General features: G+C 37.5%; 1 protein-coding gene across 3 annotated transcripts in view; it reads right to left on the bottom strand.

The window, feature by feature from the left end:
* PIK3C3 (phosphatidylinositol 3-kinase catalytic subunit type 3) overlaps positions 1-15869 on the bottom strand; it is a 126019-nt gene that overhangs the window by 44285 nt on the left and 65865 nt on the right. For all 3 annotated transcript variants that reach the window (XM_067530866.1, XM_067530868.1, XM_067530867.1), the window contains exons 20-21: positions 12679-12763; positions 10528-10602 (exon numbers count right to left, since the gene is read on the bottom strand). In XM_067530866.1, coding sequence (XP_067386967.1) covers positions 10528-10602; positions 12679-12763 — 160 coding nt within the window. The remainder of the gene's footprint in view (positions 1-10527; positions 10603-12678; positions 12764-15869) is intronic.

Genomic DNA, 15869 nt, shown 5'->3' with positions numbered 1-15869 from the left:
CTTTGCTACCTTGGCTTCCATGCCCTTCTCTCTCTAACACCACAAAGTCCATATCACTAACCCACAGCGCTCAACTTCTACTTTCTCCACACTTGTTTTTGCGATTAAGAGTTCAGAACACACCTAACCCACTATAGTTGCTGCAAATAGCTAATAACTAAATACCTGTAGCGGTGCGAAACAAAGGTAACATTAAGCAACAAATGACACTGGTCTAAAACCTTATCAGCTTGAATTTTTTTCCTTGACCTAGGTAACATTTTTGTACCAAAAACATAGTAAAATAAAACATTGTCATTAGTTTTCCGAGTTTCCACCATTCATACACTGTGACTGACCTTCAATGGTGAAGTTCTTACAGTTCTTTACTTACTATCTCCCCATACACATTTGTAGGGAAGGGGGTAAAAAAGCAATCCAAAACATCTTAGCTATTCTTTGTCAATTTAATCAATTGGTGTCCTCCAAAAGTACCTGAGAGTCTCCTTTGATACGTTCCAGCGAGAATCTAGCCATATAGTTTGTACCACATGAAGGACAATCAGTGGATTCTTTCCCGCTCCCGTTAGGATCCTCTTCAGCCTCAGGTTCACATCCCGTATCTTAGCACCCAGCAGACAGCACACCCTTCTGTTCTCTGGGTCAGCTCTAGTTACAGGCCTGTCTGTTCTTCTCAGCAGGGCGTCCCCAATCACGTAGACCTGCCTTTTCCTAGTAATGGTGTGATTCTCTGGCCTATCCCTGTTCTTTCTGACTGCAAGTCATCTTGCCTACTATTCTCCTTTGAAATCCTCTGCAACCATTCCTGTATCCTCCTGGGGCTCTTATTTGATGGTATCTCCATTGGCTCATCCACTCTTTGTATAGGGCTAACTGCTCTTCTCTTCTTCCTTGCCCTCTCACATTCAGCAACCACCTGCTGTGCCCCTTCCTCATTTTCCAACTCCACAAACCTGTTTCTGAGCTCTATTTCTCCTTCACTAGCCCATCTTTTCCTCTGCCGGGTTCTCACAATCACATGCTTCCACTGGCCACTTTCCTCACCCAGCATTCTCCCCTCAGAGTTCTTTGGTCCTACTTCCATCTGCAAGTCTGGGATTTTCCCTATAGCCTCCTCATTCCTTTGCTCTATCATCTGCTCGAACCCCCTTCTAAACTCAACCAGAGTTTCCACCTGCATCTCCAACCCTTGAATCTTCTCTTCATTCAGCTCTATGAGGCGGCCCTTCATACAAACAAAGCTCTTTTGAGGTGTCCCCTCCACGATCATGTACATCCCGCAGCTTCCATATCCAGTGATCTTCATTGTCTCTTCCACTGTTTGGGTAACTACCACTACTGCCTCTGTACCTGTCATAGCCCTTCCCCCTATTTCCTGTCAGTGAGACACACAAACACAAAAAACCTACCAAAATAACCCCCATCAAGCACCCCAACGATACCAGACCACCACACACTCCCACCCAAACTCCCGTTTTCGGCTCTGTTTGCCGGCTCCTATGCCACTGCAGCTGTGCCGCTGCCTGATTGAGTGGCTGCCTTTATAGGGCCCCTAATTAGGGAAGCCCCTCCCCTTAATTAGGGTCCGCTGATCTCAGTACACCACCCAGTACTAGCTCCTGCAAACTGAAGGGAAAAACAAAACAAAACAAAACAAACCTAAACAAAACAAACACATACAACTCCCCCACTGCTCCTTAGGTACACTCAAACTCCCGTTTTCAGCTCTGTTTGCTGGCTCCTGCGCCGGGAACCAGTGTAGACACTTTAGTAAGCTTTCTTTTAAAGACCACTGAAAAACCCTGTACTCCACAGAATACAATTACACTCCCTTCCTTCCAAATACAGTTTCATTTCATCTTAAATCTAAGAGAAACTTTAAATCAGAAGAATGCTCTGATTACATCATTCAGCTGGGACGCCAGAGATCAGAGCTTTATTCCTATCTAAGCAAATTGGTACAGTGGCCCACCCACCTGGAGCCCCATCCAATCAAAGGATGTCTTGAGTGGGTACGGACGTTAGTCCATGCAGAGCAGCTGGAAATGTAATTAATCATACAGCAGAAATATGTTTCCTGATTTCCCAGTTTTAGAAGGCAATTTGTTTTCTTCATGGAATACGTGAATATGTTTCTTATCTTTAAGGAGCAAATTAATTCTATTGGATTAAGGATTTTAAATCCTCAAATAAATACAATCCAAGGAAGCTTTTGGAGACCCAGATCTGTGTCTGTTCTCCCAACTACAAAAGGAAGCCATTTAATCACCTGATTTTCAGCATAGTCCTAACCAAGACTTTATTTTTGTACATGGACCTATTTATGGGTATGGCAAATATATAACTGAATTACATTAGACTGCACTTGCAAATTAGGTACTTATACATGTAAGTGATTTCCATTGAGCCCCTAAGAGTTATGGATGTAGAATACGGAGGGAGGGGGACAATAGACAAACTCCTAAGTTTTAAAATTCTGCCCCCATATGTATATGCTTGAGCTTTAATACCCACAGCTTTGCCAGCATTGTGACCTAGTCAAATCCTTGCTAATGAAGTAGGATTATACCAGGTTAGTACCTACATTGGGAAACCACCGAGGAAAACTCAGTGCTGTAAGGAGTGGTCTTTCCTTTAACTCACTACTGAATAAATGCTACAAGGAGATGAAGGAGTGAATATGATACAAAACTTAGGGGGTCCCAGAAACTTATGATCATTAAGATCCAACTGCACTTTTTGCAAGAGCAGGCAAAATTCTATGTCAGTTCATTACACTCCACCTATTTAGATTCCCCTGCAGTTAGATAGATATATTTCACTGTCGGGGGTTTTGTTTCCTATGATATCTATTCCCTATCTACTTCACTAGAGTGTTGTGAGGATTACCTACTTAAAGCCAATGGAATGTTTGGAAGTCCTTGAATGAAAGTTACCACACAAGTGCAAATTAGATTTTTAAGAACACTGCCAAAGGGCTTCTAACATTTTAATGAGCTAAAAAGTCCCTTCAAACTACTTCACATTCATCTTATTCTATTTTCAGGAAGATAATTATCTGACTCCCTGAATTTAAATTTTGAAGATGGCATTCACTATTTTTTTCGTTCTTTATTTTTTTATAATCTAGAACTGACAAGGTTATTTTGAAAGATTGCTAGCCAGGATCCTGTATTTATTACATAGCTACATTTATGCTCTGAAAGGTGAGCTACAGCCAAGAGGGGGCATGTTTTCTCATGAAAATGGGATGGCAGCATTCAGTTTCCTCTAGAATTATGCTGTCACCTCTCTTCTGCTAAGAGAAAGCAACAGAACCACCGTGGTGGTTGCATCTCCACTGGAAAATTAGAATTCATAATTCTTCATCATTGCCATTCTACAAGTCTTAAATTTACTCATCACATTTACTAAGACAAAGCCAGTCTATGTCTGAGTAGGCAAATGAAGGAGAATGTGCAATGTGGTGTGCTTATTGTTAAAATGCATTCAGTGTGCAGATGTTGACGCCTAGTACTGACAAAAACTTGAAGGTGAAGCAGTGGACATATTCTGCACTTTTATTTGTATTACTGTAGCACTTAGGAGCCCTAATCACAGATCAGAACCCCATAATGCTCAGTACTGGATAAAACACAGAATAGTAAGGCAGTAAGCTCTGCTCTAAAGAGCTTACAATTTAAGTATAAGACAAGAGATCCAAGAAAACAAGGAGAAAATATTAATCAGCATGATCAGCAGTGGTTTTTGGACAATGGCTGGGGCTGCTGGTTTTGTAGGCATAACAGAAAAGGAGTTTTAAAGAGGGATTTGGAGGAGAATTAGTTTTGCAGATGTTTACAGGGAGCTCCTCTCAGGGTAGTATGCCACATATATAAAATCATGATTAAATTATGTTTTGAAGTTTTTTTTATTTTACATACAACATGGTTTGATAAAGACAGCAAATCTACTTAGAGTGCCTGCAGTATTTTGGGGGAGCATCTGGAGTCCTGCCATCTTTCACTTTGTTTCCCCCTCAGAAGAGCTGCATTAGGCTTTCCCACTACAACAGTGAAGAAGAGCTGAAAACACAGCAGGGCTTTCATCAGGCACAAGAAACTGATTCTTGTCTGTGGGCCTGCAATCCTGTTCTGAGCGGGCAGCACTTTCCAAATGAGACCAAGGAACGCAGCAAACCAGTATTAACTCCCTGAAGCCAGGCTGGGGTCCCAACTCTTGGTAAGACTCCATAAGCTTCACAGCTGGTACAATCCTTGAGTTCATTAAGTTCTGAAAGTTAAGAGCAATGCCCCCTCCCACATTCACACTTGAGGTTCTGAGCATGCTTTATTTGGCTGGCAAATAAAGTCAGTGCCGAAGTCTCTAGTCCCATTCATATGGCGACTTGTTTTCTTGATACAGTCAGACTGGTTCCATGCTTTCAATAAATAAACAAACAAAAATAACCTCCAAAACTACTTGCCTTCAATAAACGGAAGAGAAAAAAGTTTGAAGATTATTTCAAAAAGTTTCAAAAAGACACAACTTTGGGACACTTTCCTCTTTTTAAATGTGTTCCATCAAATCTGTTACTATTCAGCTTCACAACAGCAGTTGTTTCCAAGGCAGCAAAGGACATGTTGACTGATGGCATTTAAGTACCTGTATTAATATATATACTATGGTTTGTGATCTAGCAATGATCAGCTGATGTTGTTTGAAACTATATTTTTATGGATGACCAAGTGTCCCAGTACATAGTTGCTGCCATAGTGTCTGGTCTTGACTTTGGAAGCAAGAAATTGAAGATGTATAGGAATCAGTGACAGTTTATAATGCATCTCAGGTCTGTGAGATGCAAGACAATGTCTATTCTCATACAAAATGAATTGCTTGCAAGGTTGTTATTTTAAAATATTTTACAGAAACAATACTGAAGCATACTACAATGTACATTTTAAGTTACATAGGCTCAGATACATTGTATAGTAATTGTCAAAATATGTATTAGCGTATCAAAGGCTTTTGAGTTTGAAAAAAATGAGATAAGGCACATGACTAACAATTTATACAATTGTAATTTTATCTATTAAATGTAATTAATACATTGCTAATTACCACAATCTCTTTACAATACTGAAACAATACATGGCACAATAAAAACAATTGCACTTACAAAAATAAATCGTACAAAAAAATCCAAGAGCCTCAATATTAAAGGGCAAAAAAAGTTTAAAAACCATTATCTATAGTTACTGTAAAAAACAAGGGGAAAAAATCTATTTTTAGAACGTTAAAACAGATTGTTTATTAAACAAATTTTTACATCCCTAACTGAAACACACATCTTGACCCATTAGTGCTCTATTTATGGCCCCCTATTGCCAAGGAAGGCTTGCATTGTTTAAACAAATCCTGCTAAAAAGGGAAAGCTTTATGGTCATATAAAGTATATTGCCAGGAAAAATGTGTGTTTAGTTTCTTAACCACCAGAGAAGACTAGAACTAGTCTTTTTGCATCAAAGTCAATGGGACACTCAGTGATTAGTATAAGGCCTGGTACAACTGTTTGTAGGATTGGGTCCATACAGGTATTTTTAATAAACAGATTCAATGTTTTTTTTTAAAAAATACCATAAATATCAATTTATACTTAAGAAATTTTTCCGCCTCAAACTGATGCAGAATTTAAGTCCTCTTACTAGTCACAAAGAATACCATTAAGGAAGAATTCACATGCAAACCCTCATTGTTTTACTATCTGATGGAGTATATGTTAGAACACAGACATAAGAGGAATCAGACAGAATTTATCATGGATAAGTACTGCCCTCTGCTGTACTGCTTAGGTTTATCCAGTGGAAAAATTAAATGAAGTCCCCAGTGTAACGATTTTCATGTGAATCAGAGTTGCGAGATGGGGCTTTTATTTTCTGCAGTCTTTCATACATGCTGTATCTCAAAATGTTTTACAGGTTCACAGTACAAACAACAAACGGACACACAAAACAAGTAGCAAATACAAAGGAGAATAAGTGCTTCAGGACAACAACGATATTTTTTCAAAGCTTTACACTAGCTTTCAAACATTAATTTAAATCTGATAAAAAAATGAAATGAACACAAACTGGGACCCATCCAGGAAATAAGCAAAACCTTGACTAAAGTGCTTTTGAACAGAGATTCATTCAACATCAGAATTCATACTCTGTACTATGCTTAAGTGCATCATTTAACAAAATCAGAGTTGATGCATGGCTCAGTTTTCTCTCCAGCCATTTTATGTTGTTTTCTGTTGATTGCTGTTTTAGTTTAACAAATTTAAGGACAGCGATACCAGTTTCACTTTAAAAGTAAAACAAACCCAATAATGCAATTATGAGCAAGGGGCTTTGGGTAAATGTCAAATTTCAGATGATAGGTATTTATTGAATATAAGGAAGTTAAACCAATACCTTACAACAGTGGTTTTCAACTTATAGTCAGCAGACCACTGGAAGTCCATAGACTATGTTTAAAATTTCCAAAGGGGTCTGCAATTCCATTCAAGAATCTTTAGTGGTCCACAAATGAAAAAAAAAGGTTGAAAACCACTGTCTTACAATCTTCCTGAAGGAAGTCATTTGGAAACTCTTCAGACTTGTTAAACTTAATGTAAAATACCAGATTATCATAAATGGTGTGTGACTAGCTCAAGTTACCTAAAGTTTAGTCAAGACCATGACCTACATTTTATCTGCCATTAATTGAAACAGGTACAGCCACGGTAACGTTTTTGGTTCCAAATCCTTTTACTAAAGCAATAAGTAGCAGCCTGTTTGAGGTCTAATAAAACAGCAAAAATACATACTATGCTAATTATGTTTTTATGCCCATAATAAAATTCCATCAGGTGGATTTAGAAAGTCAGGCTGGGAAATGCTATGTAGTTAGGGAAGTTACAAATCAAATGCTGTAAATTTCACACTACTCTTCAGTAAACAAATCTGATATATTGGAACTCTAACTAATCTCTGCAATTCAAGTGTTGTGTTTGACCAAATTTTGAGGGACAATTAAGAAATAATTGTTATATAAATACATGTATCACAAATTCCAACATGACAAAATCTTGACAGCTATTGAAATGGGGCACTAGTTGTGATCTGCAGTGGTTAAGCTGGCATGACACTTCCAATACTAATGCCACTTCCAACAGTTTGCAGTTCTAGAAAGTCAGGCTCAAAATCTCAATGCTAGGCTTCTGTCAAAGCTGATTTTTCCTTTTGGGAGGAAGGTGAAGGGGAGGAGGTAGAATATGAAAATGTTCCTCTGTTTGAATGCATGATGTACAAAAACACTCATCACAATAAAAAAAGTCAGCTTTATAGAAGTAACAATTAAAGGTAGAAAGCTGATATTTGGCACAGAGACAATCCTAATCAAAGTGAATGCCTTTTAACCCTTCAGAAAATTAGGTTTTTTTGGAGTTATGAATCTTTGAAAATCATTCTGTGACTATGCAGAGCATTTTGCATGGCTAAGATTGTATAGAAAACAGCTAAGAAAAGTCATGGCTATCAGCTTGAAAACTAAATTATAGCTGCACATTCCAGTCCTGTCCCTACCAAGATGTGCTCTCCAGGGAAGTGTGCACTGAGTTGGGAGCCTAGTGGTCTGAAGTTCTATTCCCATCTCCCCAGCTGACTGGCTTTAATTCTCTGCAATTCATTGCCCTTATTTACTGAAGCCTCACCAACTTTGGAAAGTAAGTATAGACTACCCAACTTTTACAGAGAGAAAATAAAGTCAGGCTAACATTTTCAGAAATAGCCTCTTGATTTTGGGTCCCCCAACGTTAGACTAAGAATCTATATTTTTCCTGCCATAAATTGAACCAGGTACAGACACGGTAACTGGTTTAGTTCCCAATTCCTTTTACTACACACCAACAGGTTGCAGCCTGTTTGAGGTCTAATAAAACAGGAGAAATACATACCATGCTAATTGTGTTTTTGTACTCATAATAAAAAGCCATCAGGTGGATTTAGAGAGTCAGGATGGAAAATGTTATGTAGTTACGGAAGTTACAAATTCATTGCTGTAAATTTTACACTATTCTTCAGTAAACAAAGCTGACATATAGGAACGCTAGCCAATATCTGCAATTCAAGTGTTGTGTTTGATCAAATTTAGAGGGACAAACGCAGAGGTGCGGAATTTCTGGATCTCGTATTGACTTCAACTGTTATATAACTAACAATGCAAACAGGATGCAATCAGGAAGGAGAGCCTTTTTGGTAAGTGTTATACAATTAACATGTCCTTAAAGAGACAGTACACCCTTAGACATGCCCAATCCAAAAGCCAGTACAATCCTGTTACTATTGAAGCCTAGATCAAAGGCATTCTGGGATTTGCAGCTTCTAGGGCACTTAGGCTCAGAACAAAATCTCCTGGGAACGGGGCTAGGGCCATAAATCACCTTCTCAGAACTGGGAGAGAATAGAGAACATGCAGTGACTCAGCTGAGAGGAAACCATGGAAGGAGCCTATAGAAAAAAAGCTTGTGGAATATCCAGAGTGGAGGGCTAAGAAGCAGGCAGGAGGGCAAGGAATTCTGGGAAGGGATGAGTGTGTTTAGTAAAGAACTGCCTGTGAACCTCTGCACCAAGAAAGTTGAGCCAAGGGGTGAAGATTTCTGGACTTCAGTTCTGTTGCACTCTTGTTTACCTCAGAAAGGGAAAAGGTAACGTTTTGCCAAAGGACTAAACTACCCTGCCAGGAAGAATGTACCAGGAAGACCATGCTTAACTACACAGAGATAAAACACTACAACAATATCATATGGTCACTGCCTCTAAAGAGCTTACAAGCTACAGTAATTAAGACAGGATGCAACAACTTTAACAAACAATAGGATACAGAAGGGTAGGTTGGACGAATGGGTTTAAAAATGATAGCTCCATAGTTACATGAACTAGCTAGTGCACAATTTGATGAGTCCAACTGTAAACCTGTTAAAATGTTTTTAAAACATTTGCCCATTTCCTTTTCTTTAGAACTTCTACTTCACCTGTTTGCTTTTTCGTTTTTGGTTTTTTAAATAAGCTTTGCTTTTGAAAGTTTCCAGAATCTCCCCTCTCTCAATTTCTATGTATAGGGTTTTTAAAATATATATTTCAGATAATTTTTATATCTTTACGTGGATAATTAGAACTAAATTATTTAGAAACAATGAAAAAAAATATTAAGGATTCTAGGCATGTATTTAAGGTTGTAGAAAAAATTATATCTGATGCTGTATTTGATAAATGAACATGATTATGTAATTAAAGACTGCAGGTTCAATTATGTAATTAGAGAACTGTAGTGGAAAAGGGCCAGAGCATTAGGCTCCTGTATAGATAATCTCAATTTCAGTTTACATAGTTAACAAATACACTAAAAGTTATTTTTGTGTTCTGATTTGCTTAATCTTGTTATATTAAAGTTATGTTAACAGTTTTTGGTATGGCATCACATTCCTGGGAATTAACATGTGGGCACATGGAACCACTTTGGGTTAAAAAACAGAATAGAGCCACAAGAACAAGCAGGGATATCTTTGTGTAATAATCATGATAGTTGAATATCAATATAAGTAATACTAAAAACATATTTAAACTTGTACTGTATTTGGAATGCAGTTGACTGTGTAATAGCTGCCAAATCTGTCTGCATAAAGTCTTTTTACAAAAGGCATGCAATTAATAGATCCTGAAATTGGTTTGAGATAGGATGTGAAAAAGCCTATGAAAAATTAAACAGATATATAAAGAACAATTAGGATTTTTGGAGCCTGCATTTCTTTCTAATTACCCATTAATTCCATCATTGTTTTTATAATCTCTCACTTAGAACTTGAAAAATGCTTCTCAACATGGTTTAAGTTGTCAGTGTCAACTCTCCTGATTTGAGGACAAAATTAATTAGTGAGGCAGTTATTAAAAAAAGCTAAATTTCATTTTAATCTGTTGTGTGTGTAAGCTTTGCAGCAATGTGCACTTTACTGAAAAAAATTTGTAACTAACAGAACTTTTAGCAGTATGTATGTAATATGTAATATTTATATTGTGTGTGTGTGTGTGCGCGCGTGCGTAAAGAATATTTAAGTGCAATTAAAAGATTCCCATTATAGAGCTTTCTAAAAAGGACCCCCACCACTGACATCACTCATGTCCGTGGTCCATCACTCGGTATCCGACATGCACTATTGTCACACTGTGAAGTATTTAATTTTTTGCATGAGGCAGTATGCTCCCTATTTGCCACTTCACTAATACTTTCAATCTTAAGCTACACATTACTAATAAGTCAATTTTAAGTATAACGTTATATCATCTGATGTAGTCTTAAATTAAAAAAAATCAGTCTAATCCACAATCAACACTTATTGGATGTTACTGTCCATAAAATAAAATTCAACAAAACATTATGCCAAGATACATTTGCAAACTAACAGTATAGCAGTATTCGATTATTTAAAAAAAAAAACCACACACACAACAAAACCCCCAAACATACCTGTTTTTGTTAGCAAGAGATTATCCAGATGCCTGTCTCCAACTCCAAGGATATAGGTAATAACACAATAACCAGCTGCAATGACAAGTAAATTATAAAAGAACAAAAATAGTCCATCTCTTGGAGATCAATGTGTTCCATATTGTTGATCGTAATAGGTTTGCCATTAGCTTAATTCTTGAACAATGGATAAACTGGGGAATCAAGAATGCGCTGGGATATAAAGAACAACTTTTGAAATACAATGAAATGCAAAGAGAAATGTAGAAGGTATCCCCATATATATTAAAATGAAATCCTAAAATCTACAACTATACAGTATTATGAATATTTATAAGGCTATATACACTTATAATCTGAAAGCCACTTTAGTTTTTCCAGTATTACACCAGCATGGGATTACTTGGTATACCATGAAAGTTAAAGTGAAACTAAAACAAATATTTTAAAGTCCTGCATAGAGTAATCTTTAAATTATTTTATTTGCCAGCATTATACTGCTTTCACACTTGGCTCTTGTAATCTAATGTGGGCTGTGAAATTACAGCTAAAACACCAGTGAGTCACTAATGAAAAAAGTGCTCATAATATTAGCATTAGGACTAGTGGAAAAAATTTCACTGGAATAATTTTCTGACAAAAAACCCTTTTTCTTCACAAAACTGACATTTTTTAATGGAAAAACACAAGGTTTGCGGAAAAAAATCTCTGGCTCCACAGCTGCCTACTTGGAAGGATCTTGCCAATTTAACTTTTGTCAATTTCACTGGCAGAAAGTGTTCCCAGAGGGTGCTAAGGTTGAGCATCCTGATTCTCTGCCTCCCTCACAGATCCAGGAGCTGGAAAGGCAGAGCGTGTTGGATCCTGGAGCTGGGGTGCAGGTTGTGTGGCCAGGCTCAGGTAGGCAGGCTGTAAATCTCCTGTTAATTTCACAAATTAAATATTTTATTCACAGAATGAAATTGACAAGACCTTTCCAGGAGGCCAGCTGGGAAGCTGAAAAAATCTGTTTGGGTCTCCTGAAACAGTTTTTCCTGAAAACCTTCCTACAAAAATTTCGCGTTTGATGGTTCATCCTACTTTGGGACTTTTTTTTCTCTCTTTTTTGCATGAAATGTTTACACACAGGGAGAATCTCTCTGTTTTCCAGCCAACTCTAATTAGCATTCATCATTAACCGGTTGAGTCCAAAATAGCCCTTCAACAGGTGTATTAGAGATGGCAGGAGATGCAGTGGTACTGAATTCATACTGCTAAGTCAACTTTCGCTCAAAATGTTTTACAAAAATAGTTTGTATTCATTGTTCTTTCAAATTAATTTTATAGGAAACTTAAAAAAACCAAAACCTCTGCAGTTTGCAACCCAAATATCATACTAACATGCTAGATATAATTATAGTAAAAAATGTGAAATTAATTTATTCTCATTACCCAACCTGTGTAAGAAGCAGAAACTAGCACAAGTCATGCAAAGTGTTCTTTATTTTCTGTTTTAATAATTAATCTTTTGCATAAATAGGTAAGGAAATACTAGTGTGTGTTGGGGGGTGGGAGGTGGAGGGTGTTCCCCGCCACTCCTGGCCATGCCCCTCCCTAGCCAGTGCTATTCACTTTTTAGGCAACACAGGCCTCTTCAACACAAAAGAGACTATGGTTCCTTTCTGCAATGTCCTCCTTTCCTGAAGGATTTTTCCATTACCTAGATCTATTCTAAAAGAAACATTAGCAACTAACATATACTTGTGCTTTTCACTCTTTTCCTTCGCTTATGCAGAAGTCACATGTTGAGTCTGTGATTTAAAAAGAAAAAAAAAAAAAAAGCAGTCTCCTGAGATAACTGGGATTATATGCAATAAAGCTGAAGAAGGGGGAACGGGGATCACTTTAAATCTGACCTGAACCCAAGTAAGTCTTGCACAGTGTAAGGTCAAGGATCTCTGTGGTCTGCCCTCATGCTGTTAGGCAAGAAAATACATGATTGCAAGGTATGTTTGGGAAATCTAAGAATTCAGTGGTTATCCAATATTTATCAGGATATTTGTGATACTACACTACTTAACTGATGAATACTAATTCTACAGTCCAGTAGTGACACATTACTGTCCTTTGTCAGTACATCTAATCTGCAAGTAAACATTTGTAATAACTTACCACAGCTTTTAACATAAGTGTCCATCACCTCTGCACTTATTCCGTTAGGCCCAGTCTCACTTGGCGCATGTTTTCTGAAGAAGTTCTGGAAGGACATCAAAATGCTTATTTACCCCATAAAGCTTTAAAATAGACTGCTAACTTTTCTTCCAGCCCTGAAGTTTATATGTCCTTGGTAAATCTATTACCATACTCTGTGAAGAGACATTTCTGGTATCAATCTTGCAACTCAGAAGAATGTCAAGGTTGAATTCAAGAATGTTATGTTCAAAGTTGTCAGATAACGTTTAACAAAGACAAATATAGCAAGTTATGTTTTCATGCTATATTGCGATGCTTGGTTTAGAGATCTTTGTTCCCATTTTCTTATTCACCTCAGCAGAAACAGATTTAAAATCACTATCACAAACTGAAGTGCTTTTTCTTTAAAATAACCCATAAAATTAAATTTGCATTGCAGTTATTGCATAATTACCATGAGCATAAAAAATGCTTCCACAGTAAATATATTTTTCTGCTACACAAGAAAAAGTTAAACAGCACTAGCAATTCAAATTAATCTAAAAGTTCAATAACATCTTAGAATAATGTGAGTTAATGTTACATAAACTATGGATTAATACTTTATTTTGAGGGGCAGAAAGGGATATAAACAAGTCTAGTGACTTCATAGAAATAGCCACAAGTTTAAAGGCAGAAGAGGGGACTCCTACTACAGAGTTTCTAAGATCTGTTCTGGTGGGGTCTTGCCAAAGAATTCTAAACTATGGAATTTACAGGAACAATCTGCAATTCTCTGCAAGCCAGCAATGGATCCTCCAATCCCTGTACAGAGAATCTTTTTTTTTTTTTAAACATTGGAAATTCTACTCCAAAAACTTGTTGAGAGTGTCAAGGCTGCAAAATTAAGCACTCAAAAGTCAGAAGAAAACAAAGTTAAGTTTGCATGTGGGGTCTGTTCTTCCCATTGTGTCTCTCCATTACAATACAGCATAGTATTTGAGAAATAGTACCCAATCATAAAATTGAACACACAATACACACTTTTTACAATGAAAAAACAAAAGTGTAGCAATTTCTAGAACTGTGTGCTGTGTTCCATAATGTCCATGATGAACATCTGTATGAAGTACAAACTTATGTAATAGTTATAAACATAACAGAGGAGTGAAAATTTGCTGGTATACATACATCACCTAGTTTTGCAGCTCAGTTTCCTAGTTAACAGCCTCACCCCTTTATTGCATCTAAAGAAGCCGTGCTACAGGTGCAATACTAAAGCATTTCTTCTATTGTCCTGTCCTATGCTTTCTGCGCTACTGGTTACCAGGAAGCAGTGCTGTCCGGTGAATAGCACACTGGAGACGTGGCTTCTCTTCCTAACTCTGCCACCAACTTGTTATGTGATCTTGGGCAAGTCACTTTGTTTATCCATATAACCTTTTCTCCCCACTACCCTTTTTCTACTTTTCTATTTAAATTGTAAGCATTCAGAGCTCATCCAAGTATGTGCTTGTTCTGCAACTGGAACTATGCAGCCCTGATCTCCGTTGGGACCTCTGCTCCATAGATTCCAAGGCCAGAAGGGAACATGGTGATCTGGTCTAATCTGTATAACACAGACAACCAAACTCCCCCAAAATAGCTACCAGAACATCTCTCTTACCAAAACATCCAATCTTGACTTTAAATTGCCTGTGCTAGAGAATCCACCACAACCCTTGGTAAGTTGTTCCAATGTTTAATTACTTTGGCCGTTAAAATGTAGTCTTATTTCCAGTCTGAATTTATCTAGTTTCTCCTTTCAGCCATTGGATCATGGAATTCCTTTCTTTGCTAGACTGAAGAGTGCATTTATTCCGCATGTAGGTACCCACAGACAGTAAACAAGTTACCCCCTTAATCTTCTCTTTGCTAAATTAAACAGATTGACCTCTCAATCTACCACTACAACTATAACCAGTTTTTTCCAATCACTTAGCACTTCTCTGGACCCTCTCCAATCTATCTACATCCTTCCTGAATTATGAGTACCAGAAATGGACACAGTATTTCAACAGTGGTCGCACCAATGCCAAAAACCCAGGTAAAATACATTTCTCTACTCCAACTGGAGAGTTCTCTCTTTATGCATCCAAGGACTACATTAGTTTTTTTTGGCCTGTGTCACACCAAGAGCTCATGTTCAGCTGACTATCTACCATGAGCCCTAATTTTTTTTTCCAGAGTCACTGCTTCCCAGGATAGAGCCCCCTCATCCTGTATGTATGGCCTGCATTCTCTTTCTTCCTAGATACATCCTTCGCCAAATTAAAAACACGACTGCACTTATGCCCAGTTTACCAAGCAATCCAGACCTATCCTCTTCATTATTTATCACTCCCCCCAAGCTTTTGTCATCTGTAAACTTTATCAGTAATGATTTTATATGTTGTTTTCGGCCATTAATAAAAAATGTTAAATAGGGTAGGGCCAAGAACCGATCCCTACAAGACCCTACTAGAAACACACCTGCTTGATGACAATTTCCCTATTTACAATTACTTTGAGACCTCTCGGCCAGTTTTTAATCCATGTAATGTCTTATACTTAAGATATGTCTAATAGTGCAATCAGGTGATGTGACCGCAGCATGAGTATGCATTCTTCAGCTACTTTTGACTGAGTTAGGTCACTGAAAATCAGAGTGTAGTGATGTTGGCACAAGCTAGCTGCCCAAGTATGTAAACAGTGTCCTGCTCACATGGACAGGACATGCTGCAATTGTACCTATTGACTGCAGTGCAGACATACCAAGAAATCGTAAGCAGTTTGGGGTAAAGAATGTCTTTTATACTGTGTTTGTACAGTGCCTAGCACATTGAATAATGCTTCTAGGCACTACGACAATACAATAATAGAATATGGTATTTCAAAAGATGTCCATAACTAATAGTTGTAAGCAACAAAAAGCACCAGTATGTATCTCTACTGATTGTTCTAACGCTCTTGCTATTACAAACTCCTATAATATTCCTAAAACTATCAAACAAACAGTACCGAACAAGACTCATAACTATAAGTGTTCATTCATCAGTAAAGCACCATCAGAGTTTTGGTGTCAAAACTAGTTAAGTCTTGCCCTGAATTCTTCAGCAGTTTTAATTTTATAGTCATTAAATGCTGCATACTCATGCAAAAGATCTGCAATA

Source organism: Emydura macquarii, unplaced genomic scaffold, assembly GCF_026122565.2.
Source record: "Emydura macquarii macquarii isolate MOO-44397 ecotype Brisbane River unplaced genomic scaffold, CSIRO-AGI_Emac_v2 contig_3114, whole genome shotgun sequence".
NCBI classification, from domain to species: Eukaryota; Metazoa; Chordata; order Testudines; family Chelidae; genus Emydura; species Emydura macquarii.
The sequence above is the reverse complement of the archived record's forward strand: the minus strand, read 5'-3'. Positions and strand labels throughout refer to the sequence as shown.